Below are 21,599 nucleotides of genomic sequence, written 5' to 3'. Positions count from 1 at the left end.
ACTATTACTATTATTATTAATATTATAGTAATTATATAATTATAGTAATATATAATAATAACTATTACTATACTAATATTATAGTAATAACTATTACTAAAGTAACTCCTTTACCATTTGGGATAGTGAAAAGGGGAGAGCCCTTGTCAGTCCAGGCAAGGATATGAGTTAGAAGAGGAATGGACCTCAGAAGTCTTTCAGTTCAACCCCTTGATGTGTTTTCAGGTGAAGAAACTGGGCCTAAAAACATTGTCACTTATCCAAGGTTATATAGCTGATAAGTGACAGAGCGTGGGTTTGAATTCAGGTTATAGGGTGATAAGATTATAGATTTAGAGCCAGAAGGATCCTCAGAGGTCAACCCCATTATTTTACACTTGAGGAACTGAGGCCCAAATTGGTTAGCCGCTTTGTGGCAAAGTGGACAGAGCACTGGACCCAGAGTCAAGACCTTAGTTCAGATATGGCCTCAGATACTTACTAGCTGTGTGATCCTGGGCAAGTCACTTAACTGCTGTTTACCTCAGTTTCCCCATCTGTAAAATGGGGATGATAATGATAGAACCTATCTCCCAGGGCTGTTGTAGGATCAAATGACGTGATAGTTGCATCACTTGGCACAGTACCTGGTACATTATAGCTGCTATATAAATGTTAGCTCTATTATTAAAAGACTTACCCGGAATCACTCATGTCATAAATGAAGTGCAGGGATTTCAACCTAGGTCTTTTTACTCTGAACCCAATTTTGTTTGAAATATGAAGATAATGATGATGGTGAAAATAAATCTTTTTAAAAGCATTTATTAAGTATAAAGTACTGTGTAAGGATATAAATAGCGAAGCAGAGACAGTCCCCATTCTCAAAGAGCTCACAATTTTAATATTAGGGAACTACAACACATGTCAAATTTCAGCTACGAGTCAGATGGAAAGGCCCACATCCTCAGAATGTGGTAGCAAAGCAAATGGTGATGTAAATTCTTAAGAGCTGTTTCCATTAATAATAGCTAGTATAAATACATACATGGGACACAGTGGATAGAGCTCTGGGCCTGGAATCAGGAAGACTCATCTTCCTGAGTTCAAATCTGGCCTCAGACAATTACTAGTTGTGTGCCCTTGGGCAAGTCACTCTGTTTGCCCCAGTTTCTTCATCTGCAAAATGAGTTGGAGAAGGAAATGACAAATCACTCTAGTATCTTTGCCAAGAAAACCCCAAATGGGATCACAAAGAATCAGAAATGACTGAAACGACTGAATAATAACAAATAGATACATGTATATTCGTGTGTGTGTGATGTGTAAGTAATTATAAACACATATATATATATATATATATATATATTAGCTTATCTGAGCATCATAAGAATGCTATGAGATAGTCACTAGTTAGTAGTACCCTTTTTACAGTTTGAGGCTTTGTAGGCTGGGAGAGATTAAGTTGGTTATTCTAAAACACAATTAGTTAAGTGTCCAAAGGAGGATTTGAACTTAGGACTTCATCACTCTAAGTCTTATACTCTCCCCACTACTGTAAACTGTACCACTAGGGTCCAGAATTCTTTCTTAACCTCCCAGAATTTAATCTGCATAACTGTGGCTGAGGGCTTGGCATCATGCCTGTCCATTTCTGAAAGTCTGTCACCCTGGGATTGGCTTGTGTGTATACCACAGACAGACCCCTATATTGTGGTGTATGCAAATCTGATGACTGCCTTATTGAGAGGCTCACCCGCCTGGACAGTCAGCCCAGTGTGTTTTCATAGCCCCAGAGGGACCCTTAGCCTCAGAATGTTGAGCAGTGTTTAGCAGCCTCCTGACAATCTGAGCCCTGTCTGCTCAGTGGGCTGGGCTAACGACTCTGCCAACACACTTCCTGCAACAGTAGAGGCTGGAAAAGCTGCTTCTTTTGAGTGTGGGGACAGATTTTCTCATCCTAAGGCAATTCATCAGTAAGTGGGAAAGCAAAAGCTAAAGTGTTTTTGTGAATTTAACAGGGACAGAATGTCACTACCTGACTCTGCTCTTGAAGTCCTGCGTTCCTTGAGGTCAGAGAAGGACATAGTTGTCTGGTTAAGATAAGGACCTGAATGTCAACTCTCCTGGGCACAATTTTTTTTGCCTTAAATTATCTAGGTCAGTTATTTTAGTAGTCCCGGTTTTTTTTTTTTTCTGCTGAGAACTTTTATTTTTATTTTTAGAAACGGTTTTATTGATGATTTTTATTTTTAGGTCATTGTCATTTGCCAGTAATTCCATCTTCTATAGCAAAAGAAAAAAATTAAATACATGTTATTAACATATGTGCCAGTGGAGGTTCCTATTTAAGAATCTCAGATTGGACTAAAAGATCCTTGAGGTACCTTCTCATTCTCAAATGCTGGTATTTCTGTGATATTGAAAATGTCTGATGATAGGGGACTCATGGTCCCCTACCTCTGCAAAGAAATGTCAAGGAAGGTATCTTGTCATATCTCTTCTTCGAGGCCAAGCTTAGTCATGTTAATTTCCCAGCGTTCAATTTCACTTGTTTTGTTGTTGCTCTTTCCAGTTGTACTATGTGTATTACTTTTCCCTGCTCCACTTCCTTCACTTTGCATCAGTCCATATAAGTCTTTCTATGTTTCTCTACATTTACCGTATTTATCATTTTTGAAACATTAGTCTATGGTATTCATCTACTATAATTTATTTGGCCGTTCTCTAAATCAATGAGTATCTATTTTGAAAATCTCTTTTGCTTTTACATCTTTGCATTCTCTCTCACGCTCTCTCTCTATCTCTCTCTCTCTTTCTCTTTCTTTTTTCTTGAGACTCACTGCCTCCCTTTTCCAGGGTCGCTTATGAGTTAGACCTTTAGCAAGAAATCATTGATCGTTTGACCAGGGCTGGTTCACCCTCCTTAGGCAGTCTGGTGGTTCTTCTGCTCCCAAGGGCTCAGCATGTTGGCACAGACCTGTTGAAGCTCAGAAATCCTGACCTCAAGTGACCCACAGCCTCAATCTCTCCAGGAACAGGGATCACCGTGCCCAGCACCTTCATTTCCACATTAATCACTCTCCCTCCTTTATAATAACAAAGGATGCTAAAAGAACAAGGGGGAAGAAAGAGTTCAGCAAAACCAACCAGCATATCAACTAAGTATGACAGTATATGCAATAAAAACCTCTTTTATAACAAAGAAAAACGGTTATGCAAAATAAATCGATATAATGCCTATCACTAAACAGAGGCACCAAAATCTATGACTTTAATCTACCATCTCTCCATTGTGAAGTGGTAATGTGTTTCATAAAGATACAATGACTACAATAAAATATAAACGAGTTCTCTGGATCCAAGATTAGATATGTCCACTTTGAGTTCTGATGTCTTTTAATAGTGTTTTCCTTTAAACCATTAGGGTTATCATGCATATTGTACCCCTTTTTTTTTTAAAATCCTATGTCAGCTCATTCATGCCTTCCCGTTTTTCTCTGAATTTCCCATTCCCCTTATAATTTTTCTAGATAACTTATTTCTGTACAACACAGTCATTTCTGGAGAAAAAGGCTTCCCTTCCCCCCAAAAATCCCTTCCCCATCTAATGGGACCCTTCTTAGTGACAATGAAAAGCAAGAACATACATGAGAGTGACAGCATCTGACCATGTATTGTTTGTCTTCGTGGGACCTCTTTTCTCTGCTACGTGGAGGGAGAAAGGTTTCTTTATCTTTTCTCTGAATCTTTCATTGTCTTTTCAGCTTCTCCATAATTCAGCTGCCATTAAGTGATCTTTTCATTTATACTTTGTTGTAGTCATTGTATCTTTGTCATCGCTTATGCTATAACAATATCCTGTAACATTCATGAACCACAATTGAACCAGCCATTCCCCAATCAATGGGTACCCATTTCTTTTTTTTTTTTCCCCCAAGATCAGGCAGGCTGATTTATAATTTTATTTTAGTCAGTGTTCATTTTTTTCTTCCATGTCTCTCTTCTGCCTCCTCATTTTATTGGATTCTTAAACTAAAAATTCATTCATGTAATCATTCAAATGGGATCTAATAGCATTTTTGATCACTGGTCTCACAAAAAGTTGCTCTTGCCTCCATGGGGAAATTTTGATTAGTGAATCTGCCTTTGTATGTCCTTCCAGTCTTTGCTGGAAAAGAGTTGGGATTAGGCGGTCTTTCCCAGTCAGGGAACCGTATGTTGAGGTCTAGAAGTTGAGGGATGCTGGGACCCCAAAATCATGACCCACAGGTCCTGCCCAAATGAATTCAACCCAACCTTTCTTTCAGCCAAAGACAAGGTTTATTAAAGATTCATCATATTGGCCAGACTCTTAAGGAATCTGAACATTTATGAGCTATTAAGGAATCTGAACATTTATGAACTATTGGCTAGATTATAAAAATCTGAGTCCTTAACTAGACTCTTAAAGAATCTGAGCCTACCCATTTCATTATAGTTCCAATTTTTCTACTCTGGTGCTGGCTAGAACAACTAGCCTTGAAGCCAGGAACATCGGGAAAAGCTACTTCTGACATATATTGGCTGTGTGACCCCGGACAGGTCATTTAACCTTAAGGACTCTTGGCAACTCTCTAAGACTCTTAGTTACAGAAAAGGTGCCAACCTACCTTGTGGGACTTTCTTCATTCAGCATTTCCCTGTATCAATTTTTTTAAAAACCTCCCTGGTATAGTCCCTATCTTTAAGTGACAGGGTGTTTTAAAATTATTATAGTACTGTTTTATGAAAAGGTTAGAATCATGCAGTACTTCTTGAATGATGGGTCATGACCCCAACTGGGGTGGCAAAAAATTTGGCAATAGTAAAAGGTTTCTAAATGCGCAATGACAAAAAATTAATTAACAATCAAACACAAAATGAATCCGAGGAGTTTCGGGCAAGCGCTGCCAGTGTTACATGGCAACTTTACTTCAGCCTTGGTTCTGAACACAAAGCATGTGCACTTTGCACTGTGCATGCCCTCAAGCCATGCAACACCAACAGACAAGTTTAAGAAGCCCTGGTTTAGAAGGTCCTGAAGTCAGAGGACCTAGGTTTGTGTCTGAGCACCAACACTTAGCCGGGTGATTTTGGAATTCCCTTCTGAATCTCAATATTATTCCCATTACCTACCTCATAGGGCTGTTCATTAGGAGAGCACTTTCTAAACTGTAGAATGATTGTTCATAACTATATGCTGATCATATTCTCCAGTACACATTTCATGAGATGCTACAAGACACTGAAGGAAAAGATGCTATGCACAGGAGTTCCCATCTTAATTGTACTGCAGTAATTAACACATAGCCCATTATTTATTGTGCTGAGAAGCAGTTAGGTGACTCAGTGGATAGAGTACTGAACCTGGAGTCAAGAAGCCCAGAGTTCAAATACAGCTCAGACGCTTAACTAGCTATGTGATCCTGGGCAAGTCATTTAACTTCTGTCTCCCTCAATTTCCTGTATCTATAAAATGGGGATGATAATAATAGCACCTACCTCCCAGGGTTGTTGGAGGATCAAATGAGATAATATTTGTAAAGCTCTTACCACAGTGCCTGGCACATAGTAGGTGTTTAATAAATGTCTATTCCTTTCCCTCATGATCTTCAGAAAGCTGAGCATATACTGGTTAGAACTGAAATTGGAAGAAAAGCAGAACGACCAAGCTCCGTTCCCTAAGTGGGCATCCATCTGACTGGCTGTGCAATTCAGCAGTTGTTCCCTGGGGCTTTTAATGTTCTAGAATCCCCACTACTGTTGTTCCCTGGACAGACTGCTGTGGTCAGCAGTAGCAGTGTTCACTTGAACATCTTAAAATGATTCTAGCAGCAAGAAGAGGATTAATTAGCCAGGCAAAGTCTGGCATCTCCTTTTGGCACATCATTTCTCAGATCGTCGAAGAGCTGACTCCCAATAGCACAGCGTGACCCAAATGTAGCCATCACCCCAAGTGCTGAGAAGACTTCTCCACGCATGTAGGAGAAGACAGCTCCTCAGCCAAATTGGTTTCTCTCCATGAATGTTTCAGCACGCAAACCTTTTTTTTCTTAGTCTTGATGCACCTTGAATGTATATTTAAGTCCTGGAAGTTACTTCTTCCAACCCTCAAGTCCTTTCCTGCTTTGAGATACACCAGTAGGACAATTCATGTTACTAAATGTTTTCTTTTTCCTCAGTCAATCAATCAATCAATCAAAAAGCAGACTCTGTTAGGCACATAAAAGACAAAAGTAAATCAGTCCCTGCCTTCAAGGAGCTTACATTCTGGCCTAGGAAGACACAATGTCCATATGTACAAAAAAGAGATAAGATAATTTGTCCAGAGCCAGGGAGAGATACTAACAACTGCGCAAAATTAAGAAGCCTCATATAGGGGATGATACTTAAAAGAAATTAGGGGTCCTCAGAGGCAGAGGTGAGGAAAGAGATCATTCCAGGTATGAGTATCGGTCCATGCCAGTGCAAAGACGCAGGAGAAGGAGATGGCGGGCCAAGGATCAGGAAGGATCAAATTATCAAATGTCATCATTTATGTAAAGTGCTCGGCACTGTAAATGTCTTAAAGCACTATTGATATTGCTAGCTATTAATATTAACAGTTACTTAATCACAGGGTAAAAGGCGACTTCCGACAACTTCCAGCTACAAGTACTGAGTAACTAGCTAATAAGTCAGTCAAAGGTTCTCTGGAGTTCGTCTAGTCTTAGCTATTATTTCTTGAGAAACCGATATAACTTCAATGCATGACCCCCTCAGAGGCATACAGAAGGCTCCGTCTGTTCTTCAAAAATAGCATTGGGAGCTCATTTGTGAAGTACTTTGAGATCCTCCTCCTAGGTCTTGGAGCACGTCACGTACCATGGTCCCACCATTGTTGGCTGGTTTTTCAAGTGATGCTATGCTTTGGTGTATGTGATTGTTGTAAGAAGGAAATCGTAATTCTAGAACTGTGTTTCTTTTCTCTTTTTATTATGAAGTATATTCGGTGCTCTTCGAACTGGTGCTTGTATGGTGTACATTTTGATGACCAAAGGCCTGAAGCAGTCAGTTTGTGATCAGAGCTTTTACAATGGACCTGTCAGCAAATTTTGGGCTTATGCATTTGTATTAAGCAAAGCACCTGAACTTGGTAAGTACTTTTCTTCTCTCTCTCTCTCCCTCTCTCTCTCTCTCTCTCTTTCTCTCTCTCTCTCCCTCCCCCCCCTTTCTGCTTTTGTCTGCCCATCTATCACACTCTTTTCCCAGATAATTACATATCATTATGTCTCTAAAGCAAAAGTGTTTACATGGAACATAACACAGAATTCAGAGACAGCATTACGCAGTGAAGGGAGCAATGGCCTCTGGATCAAGAAGAGCTGGGCTCAAGTGACCCTGGACAAGTAACCTCAGTATTCCCAGCCAACTCTCTCAGACTATAAATTTCAGAGAAGGCACTAACCCAGATTGGTAAAAATGAGTTTCCTCTATACCAGTGGGTCAAGCTCAAATAGAAGGGAGGACCACTACTACATAGTACATAACGATCTCTGCAGGCCTCATATTGACTTAGAAAACTATACGTGTTTATATATTTCTTTTTTAATTAGTACACTGACACGTTAAAATCAGATAGGAACTACATTTTAATCTACTTTGGGCTCCTCTAGCAAGTGTTGTGGGTCACAGGCAACCTGCAGGCCATGGATTTGACAATTCTGCCCTATGCCAATGAAATAGCCTAGGTTACGTCAAAAAAAAAAAAAAAGCAGAATTTGATGCTGTCAAAACATACATTTTGAGGGGCTTATAAAATATACAGCCTTCACCCTCTGAGGGCCTTTAGCAGCAGTTCTAATATTAGAACAAGGAAAAAATGAAAAACAAACCTGTTTCCACATCTAAACACATTTTCATCTCAGGAGTTTTGATTCAGATTAGGGGATTAAGCTTTTCATTTGGATACTCCTGTGTGCTCATTAATAAATGCTAAAGTTTGGTCCCTGGAGTGTTCGACTGTAGGCATCAAAAATCCAGGCCTTGGGTAAGAGGGGATAGTTTACCTTTTAGAAACTGATGAGAAGTACTCAATGTCTTTGTCCTCCCCCGAGTTTTGTTTTTTTTTTTACCACTTTGATGTGTTGAAATGAATGTTTGGCAATGTAAACCCATGCAGGGGAAAATAAAATTCAGTTTCAGGCAATACAGTTATCCAGATTTGCATAGCTCTTCCACAGAGTCGAAAACAAAAGTGAAAAGTCAATTGAATTCCAGTAAAAGGCTATCTAACTGATAGCTCAAAGCAAAGGCATACTTCAATGAAGAGAATCTGGGGGTTTTAGTAGACCACAAGCTCAGTAGAATTCAACATGCTGAGAACAGCATTCCCATAGTCATATGATATGTTTCTTCCGATAAAACTAAAGCTGACTCAGTCTGCATTCAAAGAAAATACAGCATCTAGAAAAAAGGGACATGATAGTCCCATTATATTCCGTATGATGTGACTATATTTAATTTCGGCATTCAGTTTTTCTGTCCTGTCCAACTCTTTGTGACCCCATTTGGGGTTTAAGGATACTGGAGTGGTTTGCCATTTCCTTCCCCAGTTCATTTGACAGACGAGGAAACTGAGGCAAACAGGGTTAAGTGATTTGCCCAGGTCACACAGCTGGCAAGTTTCTGAGGCCAGATTTGAGCTCAGGAAGATGAGCCTTCTTGACTCTAGGCCCAGTATTCCATCTACAATGCCATCTAGCCGCCCCACTGTTTGGTTTGGGAACCCATATTTTCTTTCAAAGGAAGACATTCGGATAGTAAGGATAGTAAACCTTTTCAGACAAGAAGCCAGTTGAAAAAAATAAGCAGTCGTGATAATAGTGGAAAGAGTTCAACCTCCATCTCTGTTAGTTACTACTCAGGTAACTTTGGGTAAATAACCTCTCTGGGTCTATTTCTTCATCTATGAAATGAGGAGATATTGAAGGCAGAGGCAGGATATCCAAAAATGACTGTGATAAAAAATCTAAAGCCAATAATAAATCTATATACACACCCATATGCACACGCATGCACGTACATACATACACACATGCATATATATGACACAAAGAGGGGCTGTACCAGAGAGACCTTTGTATTTATATACCTGGAATCCTATTAGGGCAGCTGACTGGCTCAGTGGATAGAGTACCTGGACCTGGTATCAGGAAGATTCATCTTCCTAAGTTCAAATCCAGTCTTAGACACTTAGTAGTTGTGTGACCCTGGGCAAGTCACTTCACCCTGTTTGCCTCGGTTTCCTCATCTGTAAAATGAGCTGGAGAAGGAAGTGGCAAATCACTCCAGTATCTTTGCCAAGAAAAGCCCAAATGGGGTCACAGAGAGTTTGAAACAACTAAACAAAGTAAAGTTTGACAAAGGCATCCCCCTTCCTCCCCCATTAGTTTTCTGTCCCCCTCCACCCCCATCACATGGACTTACCCTTCAGGGATTATTCGGGCAACATCTGCCTCCTTCATTGCTTAATTCTTGCAGAACTTCTGAATGAGATTTTTTAAAAACTGGAAGCCGTAATCCACGTGGCAGACTAATCGTTAAAAGCCATAGATGGAGCCATGTGTAACATAGGTGTTGTGGGCACAGCAAAGATGTCGTTCATAGATATGTTCCAGTCTCTAAAAACAAACATGCAGAATGTCCTGAAAAAATCTCAGTGATGTTTAACACCTTAAAACTGCACTAAAACTTTTGGAACACTGTTACTATGTGTATTCAGTCATTTCAGCTGTGTCTGACTCTTTTTGACCCCATTTGGGGTTTTCTTGGCAAAGATACTGGAGTGGTCAGGAATTTCCTCATTCCCAAACTCTGCAAAAGCCCACTTAGATCAATGCAGAAAGAACATGCTGCCCAAATAATCCTTGAAGGGCAAGGGTGTGTGGTGGTGGTGGAGGGGGACAGTAAGCTAATGAGGAAGGAGGGGTGGGGTCATGGAATGCCTTTACCAAACTTTATTTTGGTGGTGGTAGTGGTGGTATTCAATCATTTCAGTTGTGTCCTACTTTTAGTGACCCCATTTGGGGTTTTCTTGGCAGAGCTGGAATGATTTGCCAATTCCTTCTCCAGCTCATTTTATAGATGAGGAACTGAGGCAAACAGGGTTAAGTGACTTGCCCAGGGTCACATATCTGGTAAGTTCCTGAGGCCAGATTTGAATTCAGGAAGATGAGTCTTCCCCACTCCGGGCCCAGTATGCTATCCACTTTACCACTTAACTGTCTGTGTGTTTATATACACACACATATATTAGAATAAATATCCAGTGTAAGATAGGATGGCACATAATGGAGAGAGAGTTGACTTTGGAATACAGGAGACTTGGAATCTAACTTCGCTCTCTGACACATCCTGGAGAGCTGACCCTGGACACTAAGTCACTTGACTTCTCTGTGGCCCCAAGCAGTTCTCTAAGAATTTTTGCAGAAAAGATGCCAACCTCCATTGGCAGAAGGAGTTGCCTATATGACCTTGGGTAAACATTTGACTTCCATTACCTCAGTTTCCTCATTTGTTAAAAAAAAGGGGGGGGGGGACAGAATTGGATTACATGATCTCTGAAGTCCCAGCTCTAAATTTATGAATACACATACACATGTATATGGTCTGCTAAGACAACCATGGTATAGGACCTTTGACAAATCATTTCATCTCTCTGAGACTTCATTGAAAATGTAGGAAATAGACTAGATGTTATCTAAGGCCTCTCAGCTCTAAATTTTATTATTATCAATAAAACACAAAGATTTTGTTAGGTGTGTTATAGTGTAGTAGTTTTCAAACTTTTTGGTCTTAGGACCCCTTGGCACTCGTGAAAATTATCGAGGACCCCAAAAACCTTTTGTTTATGTGGATTATTTCCATCAATATTTAATGTATTAAAGATTAAAACAATTTAAAGATATTTATTCATTCATTTTAAAATAACAATAACAAACAAAATGCTAACATTAATTATATTTTTCAAAACAAAGTATTTAGTGAGAAGAGTAGCGTTGTTTTAGATATTTTTTGTGAAATATCTTTAATATTGTCAGACCACTGTATTCTCCTCTCTGCTTCTGCACTCGATCTGTTGTATAGATTGTTTTGGTTGAAGTCTCTAAAGATAATCCAGCCTCTCAAAGATCTGTAGTTAAAAAAAGAGGAGAGTATTTTAATAGGCAAATAACATCTTATTATTTTCATGAAAAGAACATTGATTTTCTAGACTGCTTGAAAAGGACCTTAGGGACCCTCAAAGCATACTTTGAAGATTGGTGTTTTTGTGTAAGGGTTAGACAAGATGGCGGCTAAGAGTACCTTCCACTTTTCAAATTCTAGAATTCTTTGATTTCCTTCCAGATGCAAACTGGTGATTCAAAAATGGAGGAGGGAGGGAAATTGGTTGTGTTATAGAAAATAAAATATTATTCCTAAGATCATAGATATTAGAGATGTAAGGAACCTTTAGGGGTCATTGTGTCCTGCCTCCTTGCTTTGTAGAAAAGACAAGCAGTAAATGGCAAAGCCAGGTTTCCAACTCTGACTCCAAATCCCTGTCCACTGTGCCATGCTGTTCCCAAGGCTCCAGGCCTATCTTCTGAGAGATAAGAATATTTCTCTCATGAGAGATATTTAAATTAATTTTTTGTGCTAACTTTCCTTTTGTGAACTTTCAGATTCTCCTTTTTAACAAAAAGTTCCTCAATTTGAGTTATTTGGGATATTTATTCTTTTTAGATCTTCAAAGGTAATATTTTCCTTAATCCAAGATTTTGTGCCCACTTTATAAATTACCTTGTTTCTTTCATCAGAAAGATCATTTAGTTAGAAGGGAAAAAAAAGAAGAATTCAGCCATTCTCCCATATTAATTTCTAGGACCACATTTCCCCCGAAAGTCCTCGTGCCTACAGCTTTTACTAAATATCCTTCAGAGCAAGAAAGGCTTTCTCTTTCAGCCATAAAACAGTGAGCTCATTTCAGTGAATTACAGGGTTATAGTTTATCAGAACAAGTGAAAGGAAGAAATCTTGTTTTGTGTATCCAAATCTGCTGGGTGCCTACTGTTTGAATTGCACTACAAATATGCTGAGACTAAGTTTTGTGAAAACTTGGAAACATCTGTTCTGAGTGAGGCCCATCGCTCAAAGTTGAGTTCACCCTTGTTGGGTTTTGTTTTTTTTTAAACTCTGACTCAGCTTCGCTCTAGCCAGTTTTGCCTATGAAAGCTTGATGGGCTATGAGCACAGAAAGTAAGGGTCTCTGTTTCCCTTCTGTAGAAGCAGACAAAGTTTGGATTTCCAAGGGCTTACATCACAAAAGCTGCGGAACGTGTCTTAAGTTTCTCAGAGACCATGGCAAGAAATACAGTGGCATAGGAACAACAGCAATAATAATAATAATAATAATAACGATAATAAATAATAGCATCTGAGCATGGGCCTAAGTTGAATTTCCTCTTGCAGTCCAGCCAGAATTCATGTAGAATTTTCTGATTCTAGTGATACTGTATTTTGGTTCTACCTGTCTTAACACTACTCAAAGTATAGCTATACTCCTAAATGCCCTTGTAGGGTTTCCCTTCGGAGGGACTTTCTTGATCTGATGTGATGTGTGTATGTGTATTAATTTTTGAAATTTCCTTTGACAGAGACGAATACTTTCTGGAATGAAAGACTTTATTATGATCATGGAATTTTATCTTTTTATTTTTTTATCTTTTATTTATTATTATTATTTTATTCATTTAGAATATAAATGATGTTTATATTACATAGCAAAAATATAATACATAAATATGTAAAATAATATAATATAAACAATATATTATTTATTGTTATATTTTATATATAATATCTTAATATATCATAATAAGATATTATTATATCTTTTGTATTTTTTTCCATAAATATACCATGGTGTCAGAATCCCCCGCCTAGCTTCACAGAAAATTAAAGCCAAAAGGTAGAAGGAACTTTGGATATACTTTAATTCAACATCCTCATTCTATAGAAAAGGAAACTGAGTTCCAAAGAAAGGAAATCGCATAACTAGGGTTGCTAATGCTAATGGCTGAATCAGAATTCAAATCCAGAACTTCTGACTTCCAGCATAATTCTTACTTTACTGTACCATAAAGTTTTCAAAGATTCACTTCAGATCTTAAAATATCATTCCTGTTTCTGAATTCTCTGTAGCAGGAGCAATGGATTTTTTCCCTGAGGAACATGTTGTTATAGGAACTGATTGAGGTTTCCTTTGATGAAATCTAACAGGGCCACCATGCCACATGCCATCATATGACTGCTTACCACTTCTAGGCAAATCACTGGATATTAGAGCTGAAATAGACTTTACAGATCATTTTAATTAAACCACCTCACTCTCCAACATAGATTCACCATTGTTTGGCAACCCCCTTGGCAATTAGCAGCTGTATTCCTAGCATGAAGTCAGTATTGAAGTGTGGATACCGGGAGGGAAGAAGCGGGGGAAGAAAGGAAGGAAGAGAGGGAGGAGGGAAGGAAACAAAGATTTATTAAGCACCTACTATGTGCCTTTTACAAATATCTCATTTGATTCTCACAACAACCTGGTTATATTCTTATCCACATTGTATAGTTGAAGAACCTGAGACAAGCAGAGGTTAAGTGACTTATCCACGGTCACACTTGACTTGAAGCCCAGCATTCTCTTCTGCCATCTAGGAGATAGCATGGTATAATAGGAAGTACACTGAACTGAGAGTTTGGAGATCTAAATTGTGCTCCTGGCTTCCAGTATTAACTTGCTATACAACCTAAGTCACCTTAGGCAAGTTGCTTAGTTTCTCTAAACATGTATCTTCATTGATGATGACGATGATGATGACAGTATCTATCATTTATATGACAATATCTATCATTTATATGGCATCTTAAGATTTACAAAACATTTCACATGTATTATATCATTTGATCCTCACAACCTAGCAACATAGATGTTAATTTTCCTCCCATTTGATAGGTTGGGAGACTGATACTGAGAAGTTGTGACTGCCTAAGGTCACACAGCTAGTAAGTATCTGAGGTAGGATCTGAACTCAAGTCTTCCTGACTCCAAGTCCAGCATTCTATCCACCGGACCACTTTGGACTGGATGATCTCTAAGATCCTCTCCAGGTTTTCACATGTTCAGAGGAGGCTTCTGTTAAACCATAAAGCTGTTCTCATGGTCATGCACTCATGTATCCTTTTCTCTTTCTTTCAGGAGATACAATATTCATTATTCTTCGAAAACAGAAACTCATCTTTCTGCATTGGTACCACCATATCACTGTGCTGCTCTATTCTTGGTACTCGTATAAGGACATGGTTGCCGGAGGTGGTTGGTTCATGACCATGAACTATGGAGTGCATGCAGTAATGTACTCCTACTATGCCTTGAGGGCGGCGGGTTTCCGGGTCTCTCGGAAGTTCGCCATGTTCATCACCTTGTCCCAGATCACACAAATGTTGATGGGTTGTGTAGTTAACTATCTAGTCTTCTCCTGGATGCAGCAAGACCAGTGCCACTCTCACGTTCAGAACGTCATCTGGTCCTCACTCATGTACCTCAGCTACTTTGTGCTCTTCTGTCATTTTTTCTTCGAGGCCTACATCGGCAAAATGAGGAAAATCAGGAAGGCTGAATAGTGTTGGAACTGAGAAGGAAGCCATAGCTCAGGGTCATCAAGAAAAAAAAAAACTAGACAAAAGAAAATGGCACAAGGAATCATATATATGGTGCAGCTAAAAATAATAATAATAATTAAAAACAAAACTTGGCAGCTTAGGGGTAACTAGGTTGATCTAACCCAGTAAGTTTATGATCCTTTTATGGTGAGGACTCACTGAGTTCAACTCCATCTCAAAGGACTGCTGCTGAGAGACACCATCCCTCTCGTACCTGTCAACTCTAGGAGAAAAAATGAAAGAAAGAACGAAAAGGCAAATGACAGTTATTAACAAATTTTATGAAAAAAAAATATTTAATGTGTCATATTTCCCTAAGGACAGAAGACTTTTACTAAAAACAAAACAAAACAAAAAAAGTATTTCTATATCCTTTCTAATCTTTTTTCAACACTAAACTGGAGCCAACAAGAAAAAGACAAAAATGGTGGAGGTGCAGGGGGGTGTGCTCGTAGAACCAGCGCTTTGGCAGAAATGAAAACTTTCCTTGGGAAAGGCTGACAGTGTTAGGCTAAATGCAAAAGTTATCTAGAAGGTTTCTTTAAGTGGCCATGAGCCACGACTTGATGAGTAAGAGACAAGTTTGATGTTTCCCACTGCAATCTTGAAATTGTGTGCAGTCCTTTGGCTAGTGAGTATGCAAAAACCGACTGGGGTGTGATGCTTTGACCAGGTTTTTAAAATGAGGAACAAAACATGACTGCCCAGTTCCAAATGAGAAAGAATTTGTCCAAGTGCATTTTCGATGGAAGTCTAGTGATTTCTATTACTGCATAGGATAAAAGAGATTCAGCTTTGTTCTCTTACCTGAGACTTTTTTAAAAAGAACCTTGGGAGGGGAGGGGGAAAGGGACTTTAAAAAGAAGAAGAAGAAGAAAAAGGCAAATCCACAACCAAATAATATGAAAATTAATCCTACTGGCTAGAAAATATTCACTTTCACTGAGGGAGGGGCAGGAGAGAGGGATCCTAGGAAAGAGGAAGACAGACTAAAACAAGATTCCATAAATACAGGCAATATGTATATTCCTCTCTATATATTCACACATACTCATATGCACACACACACACACACACACACACACACACAGCTTTCAATGTAAAAACCTGTGATATGGTACACATTTTATATTTTTTGTGACTTTCAAGAAAAATAAATAATTGCAGAACTCCATGCAGTATTGAGTTAACACTGTGTTTCTGCACCTGCCACACCTGCTTTTCCGGCGGTGTAGAGGTGTTTAAAGTGCCCTCTTCTGGTCAAGTGGAGCAAATACCGGGGAACACATTTGGCCGGGACAGTTGAAAATCCTCGAGTTTTGAAACCCATTAAAAAAAAAAAATTGGCCCATTGACCCCATACAAGTTAGCTTCAGAAGTCAAACAAGGTCATTCACTCTGGATCAGAACTGATCAGAGAATCAGTTCTTAAGAGCCATATTCTTTAAAGGTAAAGTTAGATTACTTTCTCTGTAATATTTCAGTCCTTTACAAGCCAAATAAATGTATACAAGTTCTTAGTATTTCAAAGAAGCAATCATGTAAAGTCATTGTTTCATGTGATACCGTAGTACTCAAATTGTATCCGTCAAGTAGCTTAAAAATTAGAAGAACTAGATAAACAGGTTAGGGGCTTCTAATCTCCATAGACTATATACATCTGACCACACACATATGCACACCGTGTGGGTTACACAGAACTGAACTGCAAAGCCCAACTGAGTAGACACACATTTTTCTGGCTATTAGAAAAGATTGTCACTTATCTTTCTTGATTTATTTGAGAGTGTACAGAACAAGGGATTTTTTTCAAATTATTTTTATATTATTTTAGCTTTAATTGTGCTGTCATTCATGAAATGGAGCTGCTCTGGTTTTCTGTCAAAGATGACAAGGGCTTTTTGTGTGTGTGAAATTAAAAAAAAAAAGAATAAAGTTACATTCCATTCGGTGTGAATGGTTTTTACCAATTAACGAGGAGTCCTTGTGAAGAAAGTTATAAGAATATGGGGCTAGGGAGTGTTACCTTGTGTAAAATTATTCTGAGTATTCTATGATGTTTCAGCATCATTGGCACATGTAAAAAACAATAGCTAGATAAATGTGATGTTTGTTTATAATGAAACTGCCATGAGCCGAAATGATAGAATTGTAATAGGAAAAAAATAGATTTTCATAAAATGTGTGAGCAGTGTTATCTTCAGCTTTGGGAGTTATTAAACATTGTGCAATAAGCCTTCCCCCCTCCCCCCCCCCCCCCGCAAAGTCAACAATAACTTAGTATAGGCAAATTAATGAAAAGAAGGGTGTGTAGGTGAAAGGATACAAAATGAAAGGTGATTTTGCTTTGACTGAAGGACTGATGAGCAGTTTGCTGCCAAAAATATGCTTAATTCCGTGTCTTATATCACTAATGATTTGATCCTTGGTCAAAATCAGTGAAAGATTAGGAGGTTTCCAGGCTGGCATTTCCTAGAGTTTTATTAGGGTGTGGACTAGCATTCATATTCATTTGAAGTTATTTTGAATTTTTGTGCACTGTTCCATGTCCAACAAATAATTTTTAAATGGGCTACATATCTTGAAGTGGATCACCAATATTTAGCATCAAAAACAACCCACTTCCTTTTGCTCAGATTCAAATACTGCAGGTTCCATCATTTCATATGGTAGTGCAATATTTTACTATGTTGTTAACTGGATTATACAATCCATAAGAAAATCCTTCAAACCTACCAGAAAATTGACTGCCATCTTAATAATTCTGCTCTCAGTCGACATTCCGGAAAGCCTTGGGCAGGCATGTTTTTGTAGATGCCCCACTATGCTGCAATAGATTCTCTTTCTATTGAAGTTTTTTCATTGCATTCTTGTCTGATAACGCAGTCTGAAGAAAGCATCCCCAAAGAAAGAGACACAGAGTACTATCCCAGGAAATCCCAATGTTCAAATTGTTGAACATCATCAATCAATAAATCAATGAGGCTGTGGAAAAAGTTTCCACTGAATGATTTGCTCTCTAACAGAGTAGAGAAAGATGGCACCTCCTACAGATATTTGCTTCCAATGTCAAGTCTATAGCAACAAGATCTCACAGAATTGAGCTAATTATTCTGATGATTCTGTTGCCCCAAACATGTTTTTCTTGCCTTATCTGGATATTTAGGGGGAGAATTCCCTTTTCCCTCCCTCTAGAGGGAGGAGGAATAGGGGGAAAAAAGGAATGAAAGGTCAGAATTATCTAGATATCTCAATTCTCCGTTTCACTTGGCTACGGTAGACTTTGACCAAGAGTCAGATACTTCATTAGAGAAGAGTCTCCTGGGATCGAATGTAAAATTGACCATTTTCCTAGGAGAGTACTTTCAGGGAGTGAACCAATAGAGTTTCACTAAAAAACTAGACGGATCTGTGACAAGATAAAACCCTATTTATTACAGGAGGGGAGCAAAGGTACTCGAAGAGTCATTCACACTGTAGAAGAAACAATCTCACGGGCTGATCCTTTGTCTCAGGCTACTAAATTAACAAGATAAAACCCCATGGCCAGAGGGCTGCTTATCTCCTTCTGGCCAGAGACCTGAGGTGTATCGCAAGTCAGCCACAAAGTAAATGTAAGCATTCTTTCCCTATCCAATTAACCAGTTGACTTCTAGAGAATTGGTTGGCTCACTTGTGAGGTGATCCTAATTAACCATTCATTCAGCTGGCTGAAAAGAGTAAATAATGCCAGAATTGTAGAGACCTGACCCAGGTCTGCCTTTCTATCTTGAGACCCTTCTTCCTGTGGAATGGAGATGTTGGGACACCATCTCGCTGAAAAGATTTCGACCTTGATGAGAATTCTTACGTCAGAATGCCTTGATGACAACTCGTAGCTTTTCAGTGAGGGAGGGGAGAAATGACTTCTCAGCTTTCTTTCTGTTTGTGATGCTAAATATGATTGTCATTCTGGACCAAAAGATACTGCCTACATTAATGCTTTGAGCCAGTTACTGTCCACAGCCTTAACCTAGAGGCCATCCATCTGCTCTTTAGAATTTATGTTGCTGTCCAACTTGTACTTCAGGCCAAAATATCCATTTAAAAGCAAGACCAATTAAGAACTGCTGGTTCTGGACCTCCCCATGTATAAGAACCTAAGTGAGGATAAGGGCTGAGAATGTGGACAAAATTCTTTATACATGGTAGACAATCAGCACTGGGTAATGTAAGGCGTACAGGTGGCTGAGTCAGCAGTCTTTCTAAATGGAGGCCAGGGACTGTAGGGAAATGGCAACATGAGAGCAGACAAAATGTTTTCTTTCAGGTCATTACTTGAGATACCACGTGTAACAGACTTCAAATGATCAGTGCACTTGGGGCATAAGGTAGAACTTGTAGGTCAGATGGCAAGATGATGTGCATCCATACAAAGGCTGGTGAGGGACCACAAGCCCGGTGTGATTTCACCAGGTTGCTTTCCTCTTATACATATGCCTTTCAATGGTCAAGGTTGATGGAGAAGAATTAAAAAAAAACCACAAATTCTGGGTTTCTTATTTCTCATTTCTCCCTGGGGATTTCATGGGATGGCATAATTAGACCATGTATTCTCCAATCAAAGAAAGCCAAGTAGATACAGTGGAAACACATTTGTAGTGTGTAGGGGGCGAGGCATTAATTACAAAGTTGGTAGTTTGTAAACTCATCCTGCTGGGCCAAGGCTCAGGTATAGGAAGATGGGTCTCCCTATGCTATAGCTATAAACGTAAATCCAAATCCATGGTATCAGGGACCACGTTGTAGTGGGTTTGTCCTGAAGTATCATTCAAAGAAATTGGTTATTTAAATGTGATAGCAGGCTAAGCTGGCTAGGGCTAGGGAGTGGGTCTTCACTAGCAGGCTGATACCTATAATACATTGTTTTCCCACTTCTTTGTATCACTTTGGTCTTTCCCTAGTACATAAAAAGTGGGGTAATCCTAATGAAAAGCTGAGGGGCCTTAGCAAGAGATCCTACTCTTTCTTAGGCTCTGTCTGCTTCCTATGGGCCAGGCTGTCACGGGATGCTTCCAGCTGCTTTCTTGAAAACCGCTGGAAGACACAGGCTTTTAGGAAGTCTGTAATCAATGCTCAGCCATCCATGTAAGCCTAATAGAACAAACCAGAGCGATGTTAGGATTGTTACCATTTTCAAGTGCATATTTCATGACATAAAAGAACTATTTTTTTCTGGTATATTAATATTCAAAATAAAATCATAACTTTTGATTTAAAATGAAAAACATTTTTGTGGTTTCCTTTTTTTCCATTATACATGCCAACTCCAAGGATGATCAAGCATGAGTTAGCAGTCACTCAATGTTGATATCCACATCCCTTAACCTCCCTAAGACAAACAAAAGATCCCAGCGCTTTAGGAGGTGTACTGCGAACCCCAGAAACAAATTCTAAGTGACAGCTGATCCTAAGACCCAGAAAAGCACTAGGTATAATGTGCTGCATAATTTAAACTGCCAAAAACATTTCATCTTCTTTTAGGTGTTGGAATTATTTATTCCAACTCTTTTTGTCCTAAATGAACATTTTATATGTATGTAAGATATCATAGAGATGTGTATACAGCTTTATTCAGACTCAAAGTATTTTTTTAAAGCTCTTTGTGTATGTGTGTATATTTCTTACTAGCTATGGGACCCTGAGCAACCCTTTTTGCCTCAGTTCCTCATCTGTAAAATGAGCTGGAGAAGGAAATGGCAAACCATTGAAGTATCTCTGCCAAGAAAACCCCAAATGAGGTCATGGACAGTTGGACACAACTGAAAAAATATATATACTATATATACACACATATGTGCATATATAGTTTGCATATATGAACACATGTATAAAAATGTCACGTACATAGTCATATTCCATGTAGTACTTGGCCTGACAACCACTATCTTCTGCTGACATTGTTTGTACATCATAACTAAACCCCAATAGAAATGTCTAAACTCACATTTCTGAAAAGAATCAATTAACTATGTCAGCCAGTATGTGCCTGTATTTTCCAAAAGGCATATGACCAACTTACTAAGAACTTTATACACATGTAGCCTTTTCTGCAAAGTACTGAGTTAAGTTGAACTTCTTATTTGCTTTATTCCCTTTGAAATCCATTCGATTTTTAGGACCATGTCAACTTTATGATGAGGGGGTGAAATGAGGGAAGGGAATAAATATGTTCATGCCTATTTTTAAAAATACTCTTTAAGCCTTACATGTTCAGTCTTCAAGTTAGATTGCCATTCAGTCACTCTATTCTGCTGGTGGCTTTCCTGCAGCTGTGGAGCCAATGGCACTTCTATATGTGGTGGAGAATAGTGCTAGAATCCCCAATCCACTCAGGACTGAAACACTCAGCCTTCCCAAGCCTAACTTTGTTAGTGATCATAAGATTTCTTAATCATCAAACATCAAAAATTTTTCTTCATCAGGAAAAGATAGGTCTTGACCTAGAAAAATCATAATAGTAGTAATAGCCATAGTAGTAGCAGCAGCAGTAGCAATAGTTACAGCATAGTAGTAGTAATAGTGATGGTGATGGTGGTGGTGGCAGTGGTAGTAGTAGTAGTAGTAGTAATAGCAGTAGTAGTAGCAGCAGCAGTAGCAGTAACAGTATAGTAGTAGTAATAGTGATGGTGATGGTGGTGGTGTCAGTGGTGGTAGTAGTAATAGTAGTAGTAGTAGTAATAATAGTGATGATGATGGTGGTAGTAGTAATAGTAGTAGTAGTAATAGGAGGAAGAGGAGGAGTGACGATGGTGGCGATGGTGGTGGTGGTAGTAGTAGTAGTAGTAATAATAAAAGTGATGATGATGGTAGTAGTGGTA

At 38.8% G+C, this 21,599-nt stretch overlaps 1 protein-coding gene across 1 annotated transcript in view; it reads left to right on the top strand.

Moving 5' to 3' along the window:
• Positions 1 to 15,590, top strand: part of ELOVL6 (ELOVL fatty acid elongase 6) — a 153,714-nt gene extending 138,124 nt beyond the window's left edge. The window contains exons 3-4 of the mRNA XM_027837303.1: positions 6,984 to 7,135; positions 14,276 to 15,590. Of these exons, the coding sequence (XP_027693104.1) occupies positions 6,984 to 7,135; positions 14,276 to 14,700 (577 nt within the window). The 3' untranslated portion in view covers positions 14,701 to 15,590. The remainder of the gene's footprint in view (positions 1 to 6,983; positions 7,136 to 14,275) is intronic.
• The last annotated feature ends 6,009 nt before the right edge of the window (positions 15,591 to 21,599 follow it).

The sequence above is a fragment of the Vombatus ursinus genome, unplaced genomic scaffold, assembly GCF_900497805.2.
Source record: "Vombatus ursinus unplaced genomic scaffold, bare-nosed wombat genome assembly UNPS02014821.1, whole genome shotgun sequence".
Lineage (NCBI taxonomy): Eukaryota > Metazoa > Chordata > Mammalia > Diprotodontia > Vombatidae > Vombatus > Vombatus ursinus.
Note: the sequence above shows the minus strand (reverse complement) of the source record. Positions and strands in the feature narration are given on the sequence as shown.